The sequence below is a fragment of the Pygocentrus nattereri genome, chromosome 17 (genome assembly GCF_015220715.1).
Source record: "Pygocentrus nattereri isolate fPygNat1 chromosome 17, fPygNat1.pri, whole genome shotgun sequence".
Lineage (NCBI taxonomy): Eukaryota > Metazoa > Chordata > Actinopteri > Characiformes > Serrasalmidae > Pygocentrus > Pygocentrus nattereri.
The window spans coordinates 31,927,581-31,948,807 of record NC_051227.1 but is presented as its reverse complement, the minus strand read 5'-3'; the positions used below and the strand labels follow the sequence as shown (position 1 = coordinate 31,948,807).

The 21,227-nt window shown below is 38.5% G+C and overlaps 1 protein-coding gene across 1 annotated transcript in view; it reads right to left on the bottom strand.

Annotated features, from left to right (window-relative positions):
* Nucleotides 1–463: 463 nt before the first annotated feature.
* The window catches only part of taok1a (TAO kinase 1a), a 33,163-nt gene continuing 12,399 nt past the window's right edge, over nt 464–21,227 (bottom strand). Inside the window, exons 2-20 of the mRNA XM_017694907.2 lie at nt 17,958–18,202; nt 17,745–17,816; nt 16,794–16,895; nt 16,544–16,589; nt 16,253–16,349; nt 15,766–15,879; nt 12,574–12,665; nt 12,377–12,470; nt 12,153–12,234; nt 11,765–11,932; nt 9,954–10,160; nt 9,236–9,367; nt 8,912–9,148; nt 8,674–8,802; nt 7,171–7,374; nt 6,600–6,839; nt 5,919–6,131; nt 5,655–5,837; nt 464–3,997 (exon numbers count right to left, since the gene is read on the bottom strand). Of these exons, the coding sequence (XP_017550396.1) occupies nt 3,509–3,997; nt 5,655–5,837; nt 5,919–6,131; nt 6,600–6,839; nt 7,171–7,374; nt 8,674–8,802; nt 8,912–9,148; nt 9,236–9,367; nt 9,954–10,160; nt 11,765–11,932; nt 12,153–12,234; nt 12,377–12,470; nt 12,574–12,665; nt 15,766–15,879; nt 16,253–16,349; nt 16,544–16,589; nt 16,794–16,895; nt 17,745–17,816; nt 17,958–18,089 (3,033 nt within the window). The 5' untranslated portion in view covers nt 18,090–18,202 and the 3' untranslated portion in view covers nt 464–3,508. The remainder of the gene's footprint in view (nt 3,998–5,654; nt 5,838–5,918; nt 6,132–6,599; nt 6,840–7,170; nt 7,375–8,673; nt 8,803–8,911; nt 9,149–9,235; nt 9,368–9,953; nt 10,161–11,764; nt 11,933–12,152; nt 12,235–12,376; nt 12,471–12,573; nt 12,666–15,765; nt 15,880–16,252; nt 16,350–16,543; nt 16,590–16,793; nt 16,896–17,744; nt 17,817–17,957; nt 18,203–21,227) is intronic.

Below are 21,227 nucleotides of genomic sequence, written 5' to 3'. Positions count from 1 at the left end.
TCGCAAAGCCCTGATGTGACAACTTGGGAAACTACATTCATACTGGTTCTCATTCGCGTTTTTCTTGTTTGTACTTAAGTTCACGAGGACACAATCTTAACAGCTGTTCACTGATCACGCCGTAAAGCCGTAAACACTCAGATAGACATTCTTTTGTTCTTAACTGTTCAGATTAACCAGCCACACTATTTGGCTATGAGATGCATAAACAGATTGAACACTCACTTTGAAGTTGACAGAATAGTACCTGTATTTGGCGTTAGTTAGATATCGTTATAGATGCTGTGCGTCATTCTGTAGTCTGTGTTTTAGCCATATTAGGACCACCTGGTGTAACCAAAAATAAATGCTGTTTTAAAAAACTGCCTCTGTTTTGACGAACAAAAATATTCCAAACCCTTTTCTTATATATATATATATATATATATATATATATATATATATATATATATATATATATATATATATATATATATATATATATATATATATATATATACATATTTTAACACCTCCATTGTCAGTGGATCTTCTGAATTATGATGTCCAGAGGTGGATAGTAACCGAAATGAAATATTGGTGGATTTGTACTCTCAGAATACATAAATCTTTTACTCATTAACATTTTAGTCTAGCGATGGGCAATATTACAATATTTGTTATAATGAAGTCTTACGTTACAATATATCACGATAAGCTTTTCTGAGCATACTGTGGATTTCAACAGTAGTTAAATACACTTTCCAAATGGATGTCCAAAAACAAAGAGAGCATAATTACACCTGTTTAACTGTCCTTTATATTTATTCAGTTTGATGCAGTGGGTGAAATGTTAATTACAAATAATTGGATTCATATGTTTTGATAGTATTTTTAAATGTGGGACTGCTTTGTCTATTGTGATTCTTGAAGTATTGTGATATTATATTTTGCCATATCGCCCAGGTTTATTTTAGCCATTTATAATTTAGTTACATAATTTTTCATGGTTTGTCAGTAACATCTGTACCGCTGTCAGGATTGCTCTGACCTTGGAGCATAAGCATTTTCCTTTAGTCCAAGAATAGCAGATAAAGTTCAGTTCCTGTTCTGATAATATGCTGGATTCACTGCAATTCTACAAGTTATTCAGTACTTATTTTTTGACCCAATATATTTGTACTTCTACTCAAGTTGTTCTTTGGGAAGGTACTTTTACTCAAGTCATTCCTTTACCTAAGTGTTAATACCTTTACTTGAGTATGGGTTTAGGCTACTCTACCCACCTCCAATGAAGTCGCATTAACATAAATACTTACTGAACTTTAACAATGTTATACCAGCTACTCAAACCGTGGCCTACTACTACAAAAATAACTGAACTACGACATTTGACAAAGCTTGCTGGTGTGCATGGGGCATTTTGGTGATGTTGCCAGGCTTACTATGTCAATTTGAAGCGCAGCAGTGTTTGTAGCAATAGTCAATAGTATTTTGGCCCTATAATGACCTTATAATGAGAAGGATCTATGATGTTCTGAGGACGAATGTCTATATGGCAGAACATATTAGCTTTGGGAACTTTGTTTTCCACAGGGCACAATAGCTGTGAATTTCAAAAATGACATTCATTTTTCTCATAGAGGAAACCAGCTCGGACCTGGAGTTCCTAATATGGGCATGGCACAGACGACATACTGACGACACAAATTCAGAGGTCTAATCTGAAGGTTCTGTATCACTATTTAGCATCCCCACAGACAATGTACACGACTCAAGACTAAAATCACAAATCCCATTAAAGACAGTATTTGTAACTCAGGCTCATGGCATTTTTCTGAAAAGAACACAAACTACATAAAGTGCTCCTGCTAGGCAGCTTTTAGTAAAGGCACTGCAAACCACAGTCTATGCTCTCCAGTGTGTAGTAGAATATAGCAAAAAAAACAAAACAAAACAACAAAAAAAAACCACCTATAGTCTATATATAGATACACACACCTTCCTACATTCCATCTGAACAACTTTCTCTAGAGTGTGACACATTAGATTCAAATGCAAAACTACTGTCCATTCATGAAGTCCATCCATCTTAAGAGTGAGTTCACTACCCTTGTAGTTGAATGAGGTATGACATATTAGTAAGCTGTATGGGAGAGCTTTGTTTCAGGTCTATGTAAAACATTCAGACCTATGCATGTATGTACTATACACTGAATACATACATGCATTAAAAGGCACTAACTGAACTGACAAGTCATACCTGATCTCTTTGGCTAAATACATTGCTAACTGAGATGGCAAGGCATTTATGAAGAAAATAAACCTGATTCACAAGTAAAAGTAGTCGTTAAAAAGTATCAAACCGTAACTTCAGGACAAAATCTTAATCACTTGAACTCAACTTTCACCACCAAGGTGCTCAACATGAGTTCTTCAAACTGACAGCTCAAATATTTTATAGAGTTTTTAGGCCTTGGAAGTATATGAGGGGGTAATGTTACTTTGGTACATTAACACTGACATGTAAGGAGAAGCACACCATTTTATGAAGAACTAAAACTACATTCTAAAGCACTGATTAAGATATAATGTTTCAGACATCAAAACTGTCCTCTTGTTCTTATTTCTACAAACACTAACAGTTGGAGCTTTTTATCACAGAAAACAGTACAAAACTAAGCAAACATCTGTGATATATGGGAGATTTTTGCTCTTAATGGCAACATAAGTGCAGTGTTTAATTCAACCTAGACCCAATTGTAATCTTAAAAAGCCCAAACATTAAAAATGATAAATACAAAACAATATGTAAAATCTCTGGCAGTATGGAGTGCATAATGGCACAACTATTACATGGGAAGACTACTGTTACTTTTTCCATTCTCACCTGCTTTACAACATATACTCTTTATATTAAAGTTGTGACTTGATAAAAATAATCCCTTCTTTATCTTAATTCTTTAAGATAAACTACATCTCAAATGCCAACGTAACGTTCCAATTTTGGAACTCAACATTCATGCCATTTTTGGGGCATAACAGCAGGCTGGCAATATGACAGTATGGGAGCTATGGCACCACCAAGCCAGGTTCAGCTTGGCTTAAAATATAGTTTGGGGTAACATTCAGTTACGCTTCTGTGTGTTAACATATGTTGTCTCTCCGTATTCTTTAAAAACCATCAATTCAATGGATTTAAGTCTAAGTTGCAAAGACGAAGGAGTCACACTGATTGAGCTTTAAGTGAGCTGAGCAGTGTTACAGACAGATGTACTCTAGCTCTGCATGTGGGCTAATTAATTGTCATGTAGATCTAGAATACCGTTTAACCTGAGCAACATTTATCTTTATCTCACATACATAGCTGCATGTGGAAAAGGGGAGGAAGAAGACAGGAAAAAAAAAGAGGGGAAAGGGATGAACGGATTAGGGGAGTTCAGTTTGGCTCATTCTTTCTGCCTGGTGGTCCCCTAACCTGTACATATATATGTGTGTATGTGTAGGGCTGGCACTGGTACTCTGGTATTTATGTGTAGGACAGGTGGGAGCTGTTGGATATCTGAGAGGTGATGCTGGTGCTCCTGCTCATGCTCTGCTCGCTGTGCCCCCCTGAGGTGGTCCTCCTCAGGGCTTGGGGGCTGTTCCGCATGACCATGCTCCCACTGCTCTTTGGCATTGCCCCCAGAGGGCCTCCGGATGCGTGGTTCCACTGTGGAGGCCCTACTCCTCCCTGACTAGAGTGGTAGTGGTGGCTGGAGCCTGAGCTGCTGCTGCTCCAGTGGGAATCCTGTGGCGTGGATGAGTAGCCCTGGGCCTGCTGCGGGGCCCAGCTGGCCGGTGCTCCAGGGAAGCTGTGGCTCAGGCCCTCGGGGGAAATGTTGGCCAATACCATGTTGCTGAAGCCCAGACGCATGCTCTCCGAGTCGAAGGCCTCGATCTCTCGAGCCTGGCGCTCCAACAGGCTGCGAATGCGCTCGGAGCGCTCGTTTTGCAGAGACAGCATTTCTTCCTCAATCTGTGGAAAGCAGAGGAGAGGGCGTTACACTCTTCATTCAATGTCACAGTGTCTTCCATTTAACACAGATAGCACTGAGCACATGCATAAACCTCAAGTCACTCAAAAGCACATGAGGTACAATGATAGACTAAAATCAGGTACTGTACTATATTTGTCCTTATGGGAAAGACTATCCTTTGTCAGAAACTCTGGTGTGTTTTGTCTCTTAACATGGCAGGAAAGGACTGTTTGACTAGCATGCAAAATAAACAACCACAGACTGTTGTTTATGTCTGTGTGGCATGCGCTTGCCCCCCAGGCCCCCCCATCCTGCCGCCCCCCAGGCCCCCCCATCCTGCCGCCCCCCAGGCCCCCCCATCCTGCCGAACATCGAGCAGCGATGAACACGGGGAGAGAGTCATGAGTGGGTGGGTGGACAGAGCGCAAAGCCAGAGCTCAGAATAAAGCGAGTGACGGTGGTTGGAGAAGGAGGACAACAACGGTGCCAGCAACAAGAAGCACGAGGGCAAGGAGCGAGTCCTGAGCTCCGGCACCCGGGCCCTGCCCCTGTTATGCAGCAAGGCCACTTCACTACACCTTACGTTCAACCCGGGTGGTCGAGCTGCCAGCTGGGGGTGGTGATGAGGAGGTGGAGCGGCGAGCTCTCGTTTCCTCTTGGCTCGGGTGCTCACTCTACCCTTAATGAGAGCCAGCTAATGCTGATCTGCCTAGCAGCGTGAGCGCCTTTGAAAAAGAGCTGAGAGGGAACAGAGCGAGAGAAAGAAAGGGACAAGCAGTAGCAAGAAGAGACTGACGAAGAGCTTGAGTAAGAGACTGGAAAGTCTAGTAAGTTAAAAGCCATTGAAAAGTGGCCATCTTAGCATAGTGATGGTTTTGTGTTGTGTTGTGTTTATTTGGCTGGATTAAAGAAAATGGCTGCTGCCACACTGAACCCTGCCTCCAGCATCCTCCTTGAGTGCGGGGTAGCATATGCCATATAAAACACTTTCTCCATTGATCTGAAGAACCCTTTCACAATGCGAAGAACCATTTAATCATGCAAAGGATTCTTTAAGTGTTCATAGTTCTATGTAGATCCATTTCCTTTACTTAAGAACCCTTGAATAACCATATTTTTTAAGTGTAGTAATTTCTTTAAAAGAAGGCCAGAAGAAAATGAACCTACATGAAACACATTTGTATCGGCAAACACTAACCGTACAGTTATACTAGGAGGTGACAAGTCGCTTATGACGACTCAACTGTTGTGACTGCTCATCGTGTGTAGGAGTGTAATGTTACACAGCCGAGGCTCTGGCAAAAAAATGTAAAAATAAGTTTCTATGTTCCTCTTCTATATTTTAGGTGATGGAATAGGAACGAAATGTCGATAGGAACAAAAAGTTCAGAAAGACACTGGACCAGAGTCTGAGATAGATTTGAATCAATAATTTAGATTAGCACCACTTTACAACTCACTACAATTTTAGTGTTGTTAGTAAGGTTGCAGCATCATGATTTTGTTCAAATATTATTTTGTGTAATGTAGGTATGAGTGTGGAAAACTGCAGGAAAAGGCATCGACAGGATCACAAGTTTCAATTGCATTTTAATTTAGGTGTTTAATTGTGCCTTTTGTGTCTATTTGTGGGTGTGTGCATGGAGTGGGACAGACCTTTTGTTCTAGCAGGGCTCTGCGCAGGGACACTCTCTGCTCCAGCTCTTTTCTCTCACGCTCCTGCTGTGCCTCTGTCTGCATCTTAATCTTACTCTGATACGCATTCAGCAACTCTAGCTCCTGCTGCAGCTGCATACGCAACACCTGACACTCAGCCTCCTGTGCCTCATCCAGTCTCAGCTGAGGGAGAGAAGGAGTATTTACATTAACCACAGTACATCACAGATTGCACTGCTAGCCTAGTATCTGAATGTAACTCACAGCTTGTGTAGAGAGCATATCATTGATGGAGTGGTCGTACTGCTCCGCAAGAATGGCCAGCTTTCGTGTCTGCTCCTCCTTCAATCTCTTCAGCATGGTCTTGTGGTCTGACTTGGGTGTATTCTCAAGGAGGTGGTTCCTCAGGGCTTTGTACTGTCGTGTTTGAATCTTACATGTGTCCTGGAATTGCTTTTTGATCTGGAGCTCTTTGGACTAATGAGGGAGAAGAGAGAGTGGGTTGATATTAACTACATACTAGGGCCAGGGAAAGTACGTTTTCAAGCTCACCAATGGTTCAGTATTAAGCTAACCAAGACTGCTAGTCTAACAAAGGTGTAATGGTGTAAACAGCATAGACTGTCATTGTGGCCTTTGGATAACAGATTTGGACATGTAAAATCCCTCATATTGAACATTGTCAGAAACATCATGTGATATTTAGATAGAAGGCAGAAAAGAAAAAAAAAAAAACTAATATTTTCAAATGGCAGGGAACTCATAAAATGTATAAACTTGCATACATGAGACTGTAAATGGACAGATGACTGTGTGCATATAAACTTACTAACTGATAAGGGTCTAAACAAAGGTTTAGACTGTCCCACATGATCAGGCCTATTGAATAAAATTTTTCTCTTGTCACCTTTAAGTTTACCTAGTCTAAATATCCTACTGGATTACCTTGAGGCTCTTGGGCTGCTGGCGGACCTCCATAACATGCTTGCGGCGCAACTCTCTCTCCCGGCGCTTGTTGTACTCCATCTGGTTGTTGAGTTCAGTTTGGTGCTGTAAACGGATGAGTTCAGCCCTCATCTTCTGGATGGTGTTTAAGTGCCTGAACTCCAGCTCCTGCATGGACTCATGGTGCCGCAGCAGCATGGCATGCTCCAGGTCCTTCTGCGTCTGCCGCTTGTTTAGCTCCTTCAAAATACACACAAAGGAGAAAGACAATATTACATGGACATTACAGCGAATACTCACCGCAGCAGAGTTAGGGATAAAGGCTTTTTCGTCTGGGGTCAACATGATACTTTAGTCACTTGGAATGAATGTGTAGCCAGACAAACTTCTAGTCCCCATTTCTAGATGTCTCTGCTGAAGACTAAACCATAGCATAATATAGTTTCTGAGATATGGTGCCAGAAAGAAGCACAACTTGGAGCAAAGTCCTCTTTTCTGTAACTACTAAATGTGTGCAACTTTGATAAAGTTTTATCATGATTTAGCAGAAGCCCAGGCTGGCTCCACTCACCTCTCTCACCAGATCCTGCTCTACATTATGGCGAGCAATAAGGATGCGCCGCTTGAACCTGCGGCACTCAAGCTCCAGGTACTGACGCTGCCTGCGTAGAAGGTTGGCCTCCTCCTCGGCCTGGAAGTGCTGGATGTTCTCCTTCTGCTTTGACAGCCACTCTTGTTTTTCCTTCTTTGGCGTGGATTGATTCTCATTTAGCTCCTGCAGAAGGGAGAAATGTGGAGGAGTTGGAATTGTGGAATATATGCATACATACCATATTAAATTCTAGGACAGTTACTTCAATACCAGAACAATATGACATTTTATTGATATTGTGATAAATTACATCACATACATCATGTGAATATGGTCAGTAGCTAAAAAATGCACTTTTTAAATAAAGACAGGATAACTAAGCCTGTTTAACTGGATTTAAGGCAGAGCAGAATGTAAAACACTGAATAAAAATAACTGTATTCATAGTTCCTGATAGTTATTTTTAGGGTTACACTGTCACAGTGTCAATATCGCTGCTGATGCTGCCACTTCAATGCAGTATCGTTATCGATGATGTGGATACTGATGCCTATGACCAATACCACAAAGCAATTTCTCATGTACATGCATGCTAACATACATGAGCGCTTAACATTTCAGCAAGCAGCAGTAAAAATGCTAGAGAAAAATCTGTAATGGCAGTGTTTCATGAAAAAGGCTGTAGTAAAGGGTCATACAACATTTGGAGTTCTTCCTAAACTATTGATTTCACTGATAGGTCACAAATACACCAGATAATGCAATATACAGTGTAAAACACACTAATGTTAGCAACTTACATGAACAGCTGAGTCATGCTTCTTTCTGCAATCCCTCCCGCTGTGTAATCAGTTACTGTCTGAATTAGTGTTAACCCAGGTTGTTACTGAGCGAGCAAATGTCAGAGACATATAGAAAGGTATCGCCGGGCACTTGCGGTACTGATGGCCTTTAGTCTTTGTTTAACCTTTAGCATATTAGCCTGCTAGCTGGAAACGTTTATACTAACCCCACCTGCGCAGTTGCATCACGCAACTGCATCGCCTTGCAGCCTTTTGCTTCAACAAAGCCAAGAAATCCATGGCTCAACCGTTGCTACTAACAAATATTTATTAAACTCTGGGATAGTTCATCATGTACAGCCTTGTTGTTCAATATCATACAGAATAGGAGAAAGTGGTATCGGTGCATCCCAAGCATTTATTTTATTTTCTTTTAAATGTGACTCTACTGAGGCTTTTTTCAGTTTTTACATGGCAAAAAAAAAGTTAAAAAACAAAATATAGTTATCATATATCTTATCATATGACAAAGAAAAGTTTGGGGATATTATATTTTTGACTTATCACCCTCCTTTATTCAATACCATAATCTGCAAATATTATACTGTGCTATAATTATCTATTATTATACAGTGATCATTAGATAATTAAAAATCTGTTTCAGTATTACAGACCAGATTTTAACATGTGGTTTTCTAACCTCTTTGAGCTGCTCCTTGCGTAGTTTATACTCGCGTTTCTGTGACTCCAGGAAACTGCTGAGCTCTTTCTTCTGCTGGCTCTGTATGTGCTGCTGGAACTTTTTCTCATCACTGGCAAAGGTCTTGGCCTAAAAGTGGAAAAAAAAAAACAACAGGACAAACGTTAATGTTTGTATTTCTGCTGATAGGGCAATGATTCACAGTGCTATAGCAATACATAGAAGTGCTATAAAGTACATCTTTCTCCATGGTTGCCTGGTGCTTCTTAATAAGCTTGTCCATCTCAGCTGTGAAACTGCTCCTCTGGCTCTCCAGCTCCTTGTCCAGTTTGAGCCTGTGCTCATCCATCTCTGCCTTCAGCTTGTTCTCCAGCGCCAACAGCTGCTTCTGGTGTTGCCGTCTCATACGTTTGTACCCAGACATCTGTTCTCGCAGCTCTGAATCCTGCTCGTGTTCCTGGATCTGACGCGTCACCTAAAACATACACACAGGGCTTACTGAGAAATCAAGCATATGAGACATAAAAGCCCAGTGTAACTTGGTTAACAAATGACTCCTCACCAGTGAAGCTGTGCGGAGAGTGGCAAAGTGCTCTCTGTTGCGGTACTGACGGCGAGGGGTCTGTGCAGGTGGGGACTGTGCCTCAGAAGGTTGGCTTGGAGACTCAGAGTCCTCCTGATAAATCTCCTCCTCCTGCAGAGAGAGAACAAGAAGACTAATCGGGACAAACTCACTTAGATATGACAGACTGCATTTCACCCTGCAGTGTTTTTAATAATCTACACTTGTATTTGAAAATTCAGGATCACTTGTTATAGTAATAACTTCAAATTATTTGATTCATTTATTGATGTACTTTAAGCTAGACACTTTAGAATTTGTAGCTCCAAATTTTTTGCAACACTGAAATGTTATTAACTGACAAATAATTTATTGCAATTATCCCTTTATAGTAATTTCTTGATATGTTATCAGCTTGATAACCATGATAACCATCTTTAAAATACAAGCCATTCTAGATCTTACTTTTATTATAATTTCAGGACCAATGTTTTGCTGTTTTATGAGTCACTATGAATTCAACTACAGTTCTGTTGATTATTCTGGACACATCTAAATTTTTTTCACAGCTTCCTTCTAATCAGTTGAAATTTGTTAAACTGTAGAATAGTAACGTCACAATATAAAACCGTTACGCATACATCAACATTTGTCACACTGAAAACAGAGAGGAATTTAGTGTAAATTTAGTGTGAATTATTAGTGTCTGTGCACCCACCGGTTTGATGTGAATGACAGAATTGTTGGACATGATCGTGTGCTCTCCCTCCATCAGGTCCAGTTCGCTCTTGTTGTCCTCAGTGGCGTCAGGCAGGCTGTTGACAGAGCTGCTCTGGGAGCTGGCGCTAATGGACATACTGGGGATAGACTGACTGCTGCCCACACTGTTCACTGTGCCAGTCCGTCCAGCACTGTGCTCTGGTTCCTACAGAAACACACAAACATTGATATACTGTGATGACATGCAAATCCGTGAAGCGCTCCATATTTCTAGGGGGCAGTCGTGGGCTAGAGGTTAGGGAACTGGCCCTGTAACCGGAAGGTTGCTGGTTCGATCCCCAGTGCCGACAGTCCATGACTGAGGTGTCCTTGAGCAAGACACCTAACCCCCAATTGCTCCCCGGGCACTGTGGATCGGGCTACTCACCACTCCGGGCAAGTGTGCTCACTGTCCCCTAGTGTGTGTATTCACTAGTGTGTATGTGGTGTTTCACTTTACGGATGGGTTAAATGTGGAGGTAGAATTCCTCCATTTGTGGGATTAAAAAAGTATCACTTAACTTAATTTAACATATTCAGTGAAATTACTTGGGGGAGGCTGTGAGAGGCTGTGCAAACAGTTAAGATAAACAGAATGTAGCTTAATACTAGAGTTGGGTTGTGTCTGTCAATCTTTGTAGGAATCATGAAAAAGTGGTTTGATTTTACTAGAATCAAAATTATTTTGCAGGTTTCAGAGGTTTTGTACTATGAAAGATTTTTCCATCACAAACATTTTAATTTGACATGAAGACAAAACAACACAATCTCTGACGGCTTCTATATTCATCGTCATGATTCAGTAGCTAGGTGGTGTTTAGGTTGCACCTTTTTCAGTTAACTGTTTAGTTTCAGATTGACTTAGTCTTGACTTTAATTCAGGTCTGGCAAAATGGCGCTGAGGTTTTGAATGTTGATAAAAATGATACCAACTGCTTTTCATTTTAGTAAAACTGTAAAACTATGATGATCTCATTAGCATGTTTCCCACACTTTACTAGTTAGACTATAATTTATTTATTTAGATACCAAACTTAATTTCATATTTAACTAAACTAATATAACTATGTCTAATAAATATTTGTGTTGAAAGGTCTTTGGCCAAAGCATTGCAGTGAAAGTCAGGACCAAAGGAAGTGACAACAATTTTCAAATGATTTTAATTTCACATTTTAGATGTAACAAATGGGGAATGGGGGAAAATGTTATTTTTTTTCTGATATGCCCTCAAGTTTTCTCAAAAACATTTTTTTCTGTCATTAACATTAAATTATACAATAATTTTTTTCTTGCGGTGTTGAATAAAGTATCAGTATTGGAATTTTTGGAATAGTAAGGCCGCTTCGCTTTGCACTTGATCATGGCATATTGGCAGGTCTGTATTTAGCCTAATTGCACATCTAACTACATAGAGTGTATTGCATCAGACTAAAAAGCAGAACAAATGGTGGCACAAGGTGCCATTCAAACAGCTGTCATGTTAAGGGCCTCTTTTTTATTTTCTTTAGCAGGATTTGCTCATTGTAATTGAGTAGAAATGATGTTTGCTGGGGGAAAAAAAAAAAAAAAAAAAGACATCTGTGGTTTGATTGACTGTTTGATGAAACTAGTTTCAAAAGACACAAAGATGACAGCAAATATTGACTGTGAATTACAGGATCAATTGATTTCAATTTCAAGCAACTGAAGTTGCATGACAATTTTACCCTTTAAAGCCAACCTGAAGAGAATCAGAAACAGTCAGCATATACAGTAATTATAATGGCTAACCTCTTCCTCCTCTGGTGCTTCTGCTGCAGGCCCATTGTGTGCCTCCGGGAATAGAATCTTCTTCATTTTGCGGTACTGCAGATTGTCCAGCTCTCTCACAGCATCTTTGGTGCGCTGGATCAGGTCCATCAGCACAGATTCGGCCCGCTCGCGCAGCACAAATGCATGCTGCAGAGAAAATTTTCCAAAAAGAGGAAGTGATTGACTTATGCTTCTTATTTAAATGGTGCTAATAAATACAGTAACAATGATAACTGGCAAATGCTTTAAGAAATCAGACTACAGTATTACAAAGCATGAAACAAGAACAGCATATCTATAATGTGAGCTCTAGTGGAAGACTGTGGAAGAGTCTCAAAATAAAATTCATAAATTTCATTTTGCTTACCTGCAACAGCTCCTCAGAGGTGGGTCTGTCATGGGGCAGTTTTTGAAGGCAAGAGTCCACAAAGTTTCTGAAGTAATCCGTCCTTGAGGGGAGAAGATACAGTGATTTTCAAACAACTGACGCATCAGTTCAACAGAAAGCTGAAGACCTGGCTAAATAATGCATGGCCAAAGCACACATACACTCAGTTTGAACCAGAGAAAATCAATATGCCATACACTCACCATTCACTTGACTGCAGTGTTGGGCTTTCGTTCTGTGCTATATGGTATAAGGCACTCATTGCATTCATGTTGAAGAGTGGAGGTTTTCTCTCCGCTGCAGGGAAAAGAGGTAGACACAAGTGAATAAATGCCAAAGTCAGAGAATTCCCAAGAATTCACTGGAAAAAACAGCATCAGAGCAGCAAACCCCTTCTCACCTAATTCAATACACGTTATACCCAGGGACCAAATGTCAACTTTGCCATCATACTGGCCCTCATCCATAGCCAGGATCACCTCTGGGGCCATCCTAAGTGATAGAAACCGAGTAGAGAACACAGCAGTATATTTGACTCCATATCACAGCAAACAAATAAGCAGTTCTCTGCCCAAATGCCTTCAAAAGGTAGATATCACAGATTTGACTTGTTAATCACATCAAAATCTGCAAAACACTCATTAAGCAGAATGCATATCCCTGCTGCACCATGCAGTAGAGATATGCATTTTGATTTTTCGAGTGTCCATAAGAGTTAATGAAAAGATATTCAGTTAAGTGCGGGCAACGGCAAAAAAAAAAAAAAAAGGAAAAAAAAAGGCTTTAGCTTACATTAGCATATTGCAGATATTACTCATACTGCTGCAAGTAGACTTATTAAAAAAAAAAAAAAAAAAAAAAAAAAAAAAAAAAAAAAAAAATCAACAGCACAAATTAAAAAGATTTAGCAGCAAACAGAGGTGTACTTTAAAAAATGTTTTACTTTATATATTTAATTTCACTACTAAAAAAAAAAAAAAAAAAAAAAAAAAAAAAAAAAAAAACACCACACATTGGCCATAAAGAGATGGAATTTAATTCCAATATAATATTAGGTTTTGAGTCATTAATCAAGGCAGTAAAAATGAATGTCTTGCTTAGGATATATTTGTTTCAGACTCCTCCAACTCAAATAACTTTATAAACTGTTCAACAAATGAGATAAATTAATATCATGATACATTTGGCAAGGGAAAAAAATAAACAAGGATATGATCTCAAACTCTTCCACTGGTAAAGAACAAGAGAGGACCTGCACTCCTCTGCCTAAAGGGTTATTACATAACAGCTCAATTGAGGTACTTGTTTTGTTGCTGTAAATCTGACATCAAGCAAGACAGAATGAAATTGAGGAGAAAATATCCAGGAAAGGTCCAATTCAGGCGCGGTAAGGGGATAAATGACCAATTAAAAACTTAATAGAAACAGGTAATAAGTGGATCAGAACATCTTTATGGTTAAATACCATCACCATGAGAGGTTTGCTTGAAGAGAAAGATTTTGAGAGTGTGCTTACAAACTTGACTTAACCCCAAATTAGTTGGATATGTCCTATAAGGGATGATCTAGTCTGTGCCTTTCTTTATACTGTGTCTTCTTAAGTCTACTACATGAGTCACATTATAGTGACTTTTTTCAGATTTCTTCAAGTACTTCACAAACAGTTCTATGAAAGAGGGTCAAAACTGCAATTAAAAACAATTTAATAAACGTTTTTATTTGTGCCTATAGAGCAGATTCAGGGCTTAAAGTAATTTCAAGAATATGTAGGTGAATTCGCGAGGTTAAAATAGCAGGTACCATCTACATAAGTAGGATATCAAGTAACTTCTTTTTGGGGTTGTATACTCTAGAGATGGTATCTACAAATATCGAGTTTTTCCGCTAGAAAAGCAATAAAGAAATGCCTTAAGGCAGGCAACTTGATGTATATTATTTATGAAATCTTTGTGATGGAAAGAATACTTTTCTCCATGAAGACTGCTGTTGCAACATTATGTGATTTCAAAGAAAAAAAAGGATGTATAAGGCTTAACTGACTGCCCATTCAGATGGGTCAATGAGCAAACATCACTACTACTTACTCACTCACATTCTCAATAATGAACCCCTGGCAATGCACCTACATTAATCTCCTAATGTTTTGCAGTGGTAAATATAACATACTTAATTGCAAATAAAGCAAAACTATTGCACTTTACAGCCCTGTTAAATAGAGCAATTTTCAGTGAATTGTTGATGCATATACTTGATATGATTTCAGTGATACAGTATAACCAACACTTGAATAATGATTTCAGTGTAACAATCCACTGTCTTAAATATTGGACACAGTTTTAGAATATTTAAATCATATTTAATGAAGAGAGTTTTTGGTTTTGCGGGGAATTCACTAAAAAAAAAAAAAAAAAAAAAAAAAAAAAAAAACCCAACCCCCCCCCAAAAAAAAACAAAAACAAAATAACAAAACAAAACAAAACAAAACAAAACAAAAAAATCAAAAAACAAAACAAAAAAAAAAAAAAAACAACCTTATATTTCTTGTTGAGTCCGACAAGGTTCAGTTTTAGGGGCTTTGCTGTTACCTCTAGATTACATCACTAGGAAATAACAATTTTCAAAGTTATGCTGATTCCATTCCTCCTAAAAATTAAGATATTTGTCAGTGGATGTCATATATATTTCTAAAACCAAATCAAGGAAAAACTGAAATACTGATCCTTGGTACTAAAATTCAGAGAAAAATGCTTTATGACAATCTACATTCCTTGGCTTTGTATATTAAATATGAAGTATGAAACCAAGGTGTAATCTTAGATTGTAAGCTCTATTTTATCCCCATGTTTTTTTATAATTTGAGAAATATTGCTGAAGTCATGCCATTTCTATGTCTGAGCGACACACAAAGTTCTTTGTACATTTATTACAGCAGAGTTGATTACTGTGCTCTTTTTAAGAAATACATCAATACATCCTTTAACTCCTACAAAATACAGCATCTCAGATCCTAACAAAACAAAAAGAGAGCTCTTATCACCCCTGTTTTGAAAGAACTGCAATAGTTAAATGTATCATTTAGATTTGATAAAGGTCTATTACTAGTTTTTAAGGATCTAAGTGACCTAGCACCTGCTTACTTCACATAATATCTGTCGGTCTATGTTGATTATAGATCTGCAGATACTGGTCTTCCGCAAATACTTTCCAGAAAATGCAGAAAAAGTGGAGAGACCTAATTTGGTTATTTTGCTTCTTAACTGTGGAACTTGATTCTAACTTTTATAAGACAGTCAAAGTGACTTAATTAAATTGGCAAGAACATAGCACTACAACAAACAAGTGCTTCTCTGAACTAATTCAGCTAGCTATTCAGCTAAACAATGATTTATAAAACACACGTGCACATATACAGCTTGAAAACTACGCTAACCTAAACCACTAACCTGTCCAACTGCTTTAAATCTAGGTAAAGTCACATTGTTTTAATCGTAATTTATTATTTTTCTCATATGGTTTATCAAACATCTCATTTTAGTTCAATATCATGCTGTGGCAATGATGCAGAGTGAGTTGTTAGGCTAATGGCACTCACCAGTATGGAGTACCCACAAAAGAGTTTGCAGGAGAAGCAATGGAAGCAGATCCAAAGTCAGCCAGTTTAACCTGGCCAGGCTCGGTCAGCAGGATATTCCCAGCCTTGATGTCTCTGTAAGAATGGACAAGGCAAAGGGCTTTCAGCACATACAGCACTACATGAGCACTGTGTATGGACAGAAAAGCTTTTTTTTTTTTTGGATATATTTCCAATTCCTGATTTTGGATCAGGTTGAGACTGGTCTTACATAAAATCAGATCTTTGGTACATCTAGGCCAGTCCTCCGCTCGTGATATATCCAGAAAACCAGCAAAATAGATGTGTAATATACAACTGTCATACACAGCAGTTAGAAGAGAGTGGCCATTATAACAAATACAAATACTGCATCTAAAATACAATGGGACCCACTGACACATGCACAACATTCACAATTCATTACCAGAATCCAGAAATGATTTGTACTTAAAGTACTCAGCCTCACCTGTGAATCATGTTGTGGGAGTGAAGATACGCCAGTCCTTGTAAAGCACCGTGGGTAATGGCTGCTATCTCCATTTCTTGTAAGGGCTTTTTGTGTACTGTAGAAATGGAAATAAAAAAGAAATGGAGTTTTCTGAAACAAAAGCCATCATCTAAATTGACCATATACATTGAACATACATGCCTAATAAATAAATTCAGCCCATCTTTGTTTCTATGAGATCTGTGAGTAGTTTGCATGTCTTTGCAGCGATCTGCACACTAAGTAGGCGCAAAAACCATCAAAGCTTACCCTCCAGGACGTCTGAAGCAGAGCCCAGACAATACTCCATTACCAGCTAAATAGAGAGAAAAGACACACAAAAGCCTTAAATGTTTATAACCAGCATGACTGGATTTGAAACAAAATTAGCTATAGTGGCATGAAAAAGTACAATACACACACCAAAGCTTGTTAAACATCAATAAATCATGCAGACAATTTAAGATACCACATGTTGCTTTAAAATAGATATATGAAACTTGTAGGAGGGGCCACTAACCCAAGCTGTGTGCTCTCTCAGGTAGCATCCTTTATATTCAATGCTGTTTGGGTGCTTTATCCTTTGCAGAAATTTTACCTCCTTGATTATGTCTTGCCATTTCTGTGAGGGGAAAAATAGTATTTTATATATATATATATATATATATATATATATATATATATATATATATATATATATATATATATATATATACACACACACACACACACACACACACACACACACACACACAAAAGCTGTTTGACTATTTGTTCATGCAGTTGTTCACAAAGTGGTGAACCTCACCCCATCCTTGCATCTGAAGGACTGACAGGGATGCTCCCTTCATACCCAATCATGACACTCACCTGTTTCCAATTAACCTGTTCATCTGTGGAATATCCCACACAGATGTTTTTTGAGCATTCCTTAACTTTCCCAGTCTTTTGTTGCCCCTGTGCCAACTTCTTTGGAGTGTGTTGCAGGCATCAATTTCAAAATGAGTGAATATTTGCAAAAAACAATAAAGTTTATCCATTTGAACATTAAATATCTTGTCTTTGTAGTGTATTCAATTGAATATAGGTTGAAAAGGATTTGCAAATCATCGTATTCTGTTTTTATTTGTGTTTTACATAACGTCCCAACTTCGTCGGAATTGGGGTTGTATGAAATAATATTTGCATAGTACTTACAAAGCCTTCACAAATTGAATTGTGTTAAACAGTTAAATACACCTGATACTGCACACTCAAAGCCTGATCGAAAGCCCTTTTCAAGAATGATCAAATGTCCTTTTTTGCTTTGCCTCGGAGGAGATCTGCAGTTATCGTTCTGCATTTTCACTTTACAAATGGCAGACAACAAACCTGACAGCAATATAAAGGTAAAAGTCAAGGCCTATCAGAGATCTGTCTGAGAAACGAATCACAGTAATCATATGAACCTCAGCGATCTTTAAACACCCACCTCATTGGTTTGTTTCCCACTATAGGACATTTTCTTGATGGCCACCACTTCTGAGGTGCGCACATCCCGTGCCTATGAGCAGAACACAATGGGAAGTAAGAAAATATGATTTGACATTTTAACAAACATTTTTGAGTACAATAACTTCAGATTATGCACAATCGCAAAACAACTTGTATTTCCTTATCTTTTGAGCTGTAAACTGGGACTTACAAAGTACACCGCGCCAAAGCTGCCATGGCCAATCTCTCTCAGGTCAACAAAGAGCTTTTCAGGGTCCTCCTTGAAGAAGAGTTCGGCGATCTCGGGGTCCTTCAGGCTCCCCGCACGAACAACGTTAGGCATGCTGGGTAGGGGCTGGGCCTGGGCCGCAGCCACCAGGGACTATCTGGGTCTGCGACGCAACCGCCCCCAGTGACAGCTCATCTGCAGGACAATGGCCTCATACAGATACACACCTACAAGCTCACAAATAAAGAGAATACAGATAAAGTTAAATGATGGATTCTTTATTTGGTTGCATTAACAAAGATAATGAACAAAGAGAATGTTTTTCTGAGTACTGCTGCTCTATACTTAAATAATGTCCTACAAACACAATATAACTTTTCTGAAATTACACAAAATATTAAACAGAACTATAAACAGACAGAAACCAGGTTAAAAAAAAAACACAAACAAAAAACAAACAAAAAAATTCACTATTTAAGGTATTTTAAGGCATTTTATGTATTTTGAACTGTTTCATGAAAACAGTCTAAGGACACAACAAATGACTGTCATTGAAACGATATCCAATTTTCTGGTGCACAAAAATATATATGGGAAAAAAATAAACACAAATACAACTGAATGGCAATGGAGACCCTGCTATTATATGGGACAGAATTTTATCTAAATTTGAGATTACATGTTACATATTAATTCTGCTAAAACCGAAAATCAATATCACTGTGTGACGCAGACTCTACTGTGACAGTGCGAACTGTGCATGGATACTTCAACACTTGGTTAACTACTCCAGATATCAGTGTTCAATTACTAAAATTGTTAATTGGGGAAATCATTGATAAATTATAAAAGCCAAGAATTATGTGAAACCCAGTTAAGTGTTTGTTAAGTGAACCATAAAGTGAGACAGATTTGTTCATATTTGTGACTAAGTAAGTATAATGTACTCTGCCAAAATTAAACAGGTGTGTCGTAACACGAGCACAATAAGAAGGCAGTTGTAGCGCAGCTGTAACAAGGCTACCTACTCTGACTGAAATTAGTCAGGTCTAGAACACTGAGAAGATATTTTTCTGTTCAGTGTTACTTCAACAGTACATGACAAAGGGCTGCTGGCATATGTTTCACAGACCAGGAAAAGGGCTGTGTAGAAGATCATAAGTTTTCGCCAATATTCTCACTTACTGCTGTACCGATTAGTGAAGGTGTATTACAGACACACTTTGAGATTCAATACAATTTTTAATTCTTAAGTCAAGGATCAGTTCTACGATTTGTGTTAAAATGTCTTTATTCTATAATTATACTCTAATAATATATTACACAGATTGTTTTGGCTCAGAACCATACAAATTCATTTTTAAAAATTACACATCTGCATGTCCTTGGGCAAAACAGTGACCTTATAAAACATGCAATTAAGCCACTAATGAAACAAAACCCTAACCTGCTTCATATAAAACCTAACATAGTATGTCTAATATCAATTTCCTGTCTTACACTATGCATTACACATAACGTTCACATAATTTCTACGCTTTCATGTTTTGACGTTTCCATGACTGACACCGACAGAAGAGACGAATCGATGTACTGGATATAGTTTTAACTTTTGCTACACAGCTTTGAACATTCTTTTTTGATACTGTACTGAAACGGTTACACCCTTACTGGTTAGATCTATTGTTAGTGTTTTCTCATTAGCTCATCTGAAAAGGCTGTGACTCAGACCTTCTGTCATAAAAATCTACAGATGTAACCTAGTCTGAAAGATTTCCCTTAACTATTTTTAAACATACACGTCTGTTAAAAAACTAACAGCTAAACTGCTGCTGATTTTTTAGACTGCTAGCAGCTTACCATGTTTGTACTATGACAATCCTACAATGTTATTCTCAAGTGAAATCCCACTTTTTCTGAAGTATCACACTTGAATATCAAAATTCGTCAGAGTGTACATCTATACTAACGACATATTTGCAGAGTACTAGGCACAACCGACTACTGCATTTCTCACTAAGATCAGAAAGGGTACTGGTACATTCATGGTGCATTCTTGCAACATTACACAACTATTATTTTTTTTTTTGCACTTGCTTTTAGTACAACCACTGGAAAGCCTTCTATTCTTGTGAATAATGCCTGCCATAGTGTCTTTTCAAACCACACAGCAGTGTGAAGTGCCTCAGCCATATGAGTGGTACACTAAGCAACTGACTCACCACATGATGGACGCAGTCAGGCCTGCTTGGCTGGCGCAGAATATAGGGACTGGGGAAAAAAAGACTGCTGCCATCTCTCTCTCGCCCATTTAGACTGGGATGAACTGTAACTTGAAATTTCACAAGGCATAGCTAGGACCTTGAATCAGTTCATGTTTTCCATGTTATTCTACATTCTTTGCCAGCCCTCCATAAGCAACCTGGTAAATTCGACTGGTAAATTATGAGATCAGACACTCAATTCAAATTATTACAACAATGACCTAAATAAATGCATAGACCTACTGATTGTTTATAAGAGACAATATGCAAAGTTAAAGGACCAAATAACTAAGCTAAAGTAAGTAAAGATCGTCTGATTCTCTGAGCTCTAATTACATACCACACAGATTGGTTTGTCCCAGACAAATACAAACCATTTCCAAACGAAAGATTTTAAACAAATAATTATGCAGTATCTTATGCAGTATTGTGCTACTGTAAAACAGTGCAACTGAAGAATAAATAATACAGGAATATCTCATACAAACCTAAAAATTGCCCATTTTCAACAGTCAAAACTGAACTAAATGTGCCGCAAAAGCACAATTAAAACGTGCAAAATTCAAATGCAATACGCATCACCTGTCTTTAACTGTTTCAGCTATTTCATGATTCATGGTTTCCATAAAAGATACCTGATCTCAAAACACACCATTTGCACAATACTTTATTGAAACAGTTACACCCTTACAATTAACACGGCAAAAGACTACAGGAGCAAATTTCTCTCTCTTGAAACTCGACGTAACATTAAATCACCAATAAAAACTGTTTATGACTGTACAGAACAAGTAAAGACACAGCCTGAAGTTCTCCTTTCGGCAAAAGGAAGCATAGTTGGCCATTGTGGCTGAGCTGACTGTTTGTGCAGAACAGCGTGTTCTCCTGCTGAGTCTCTGAGTGAGAGAGAGGAAGTGTGGAGGAGACACCCAGAAGCTGCAGCCACAACACTAACTGCGCTGTCACTCCCACAGGGCCTGAGCCACAG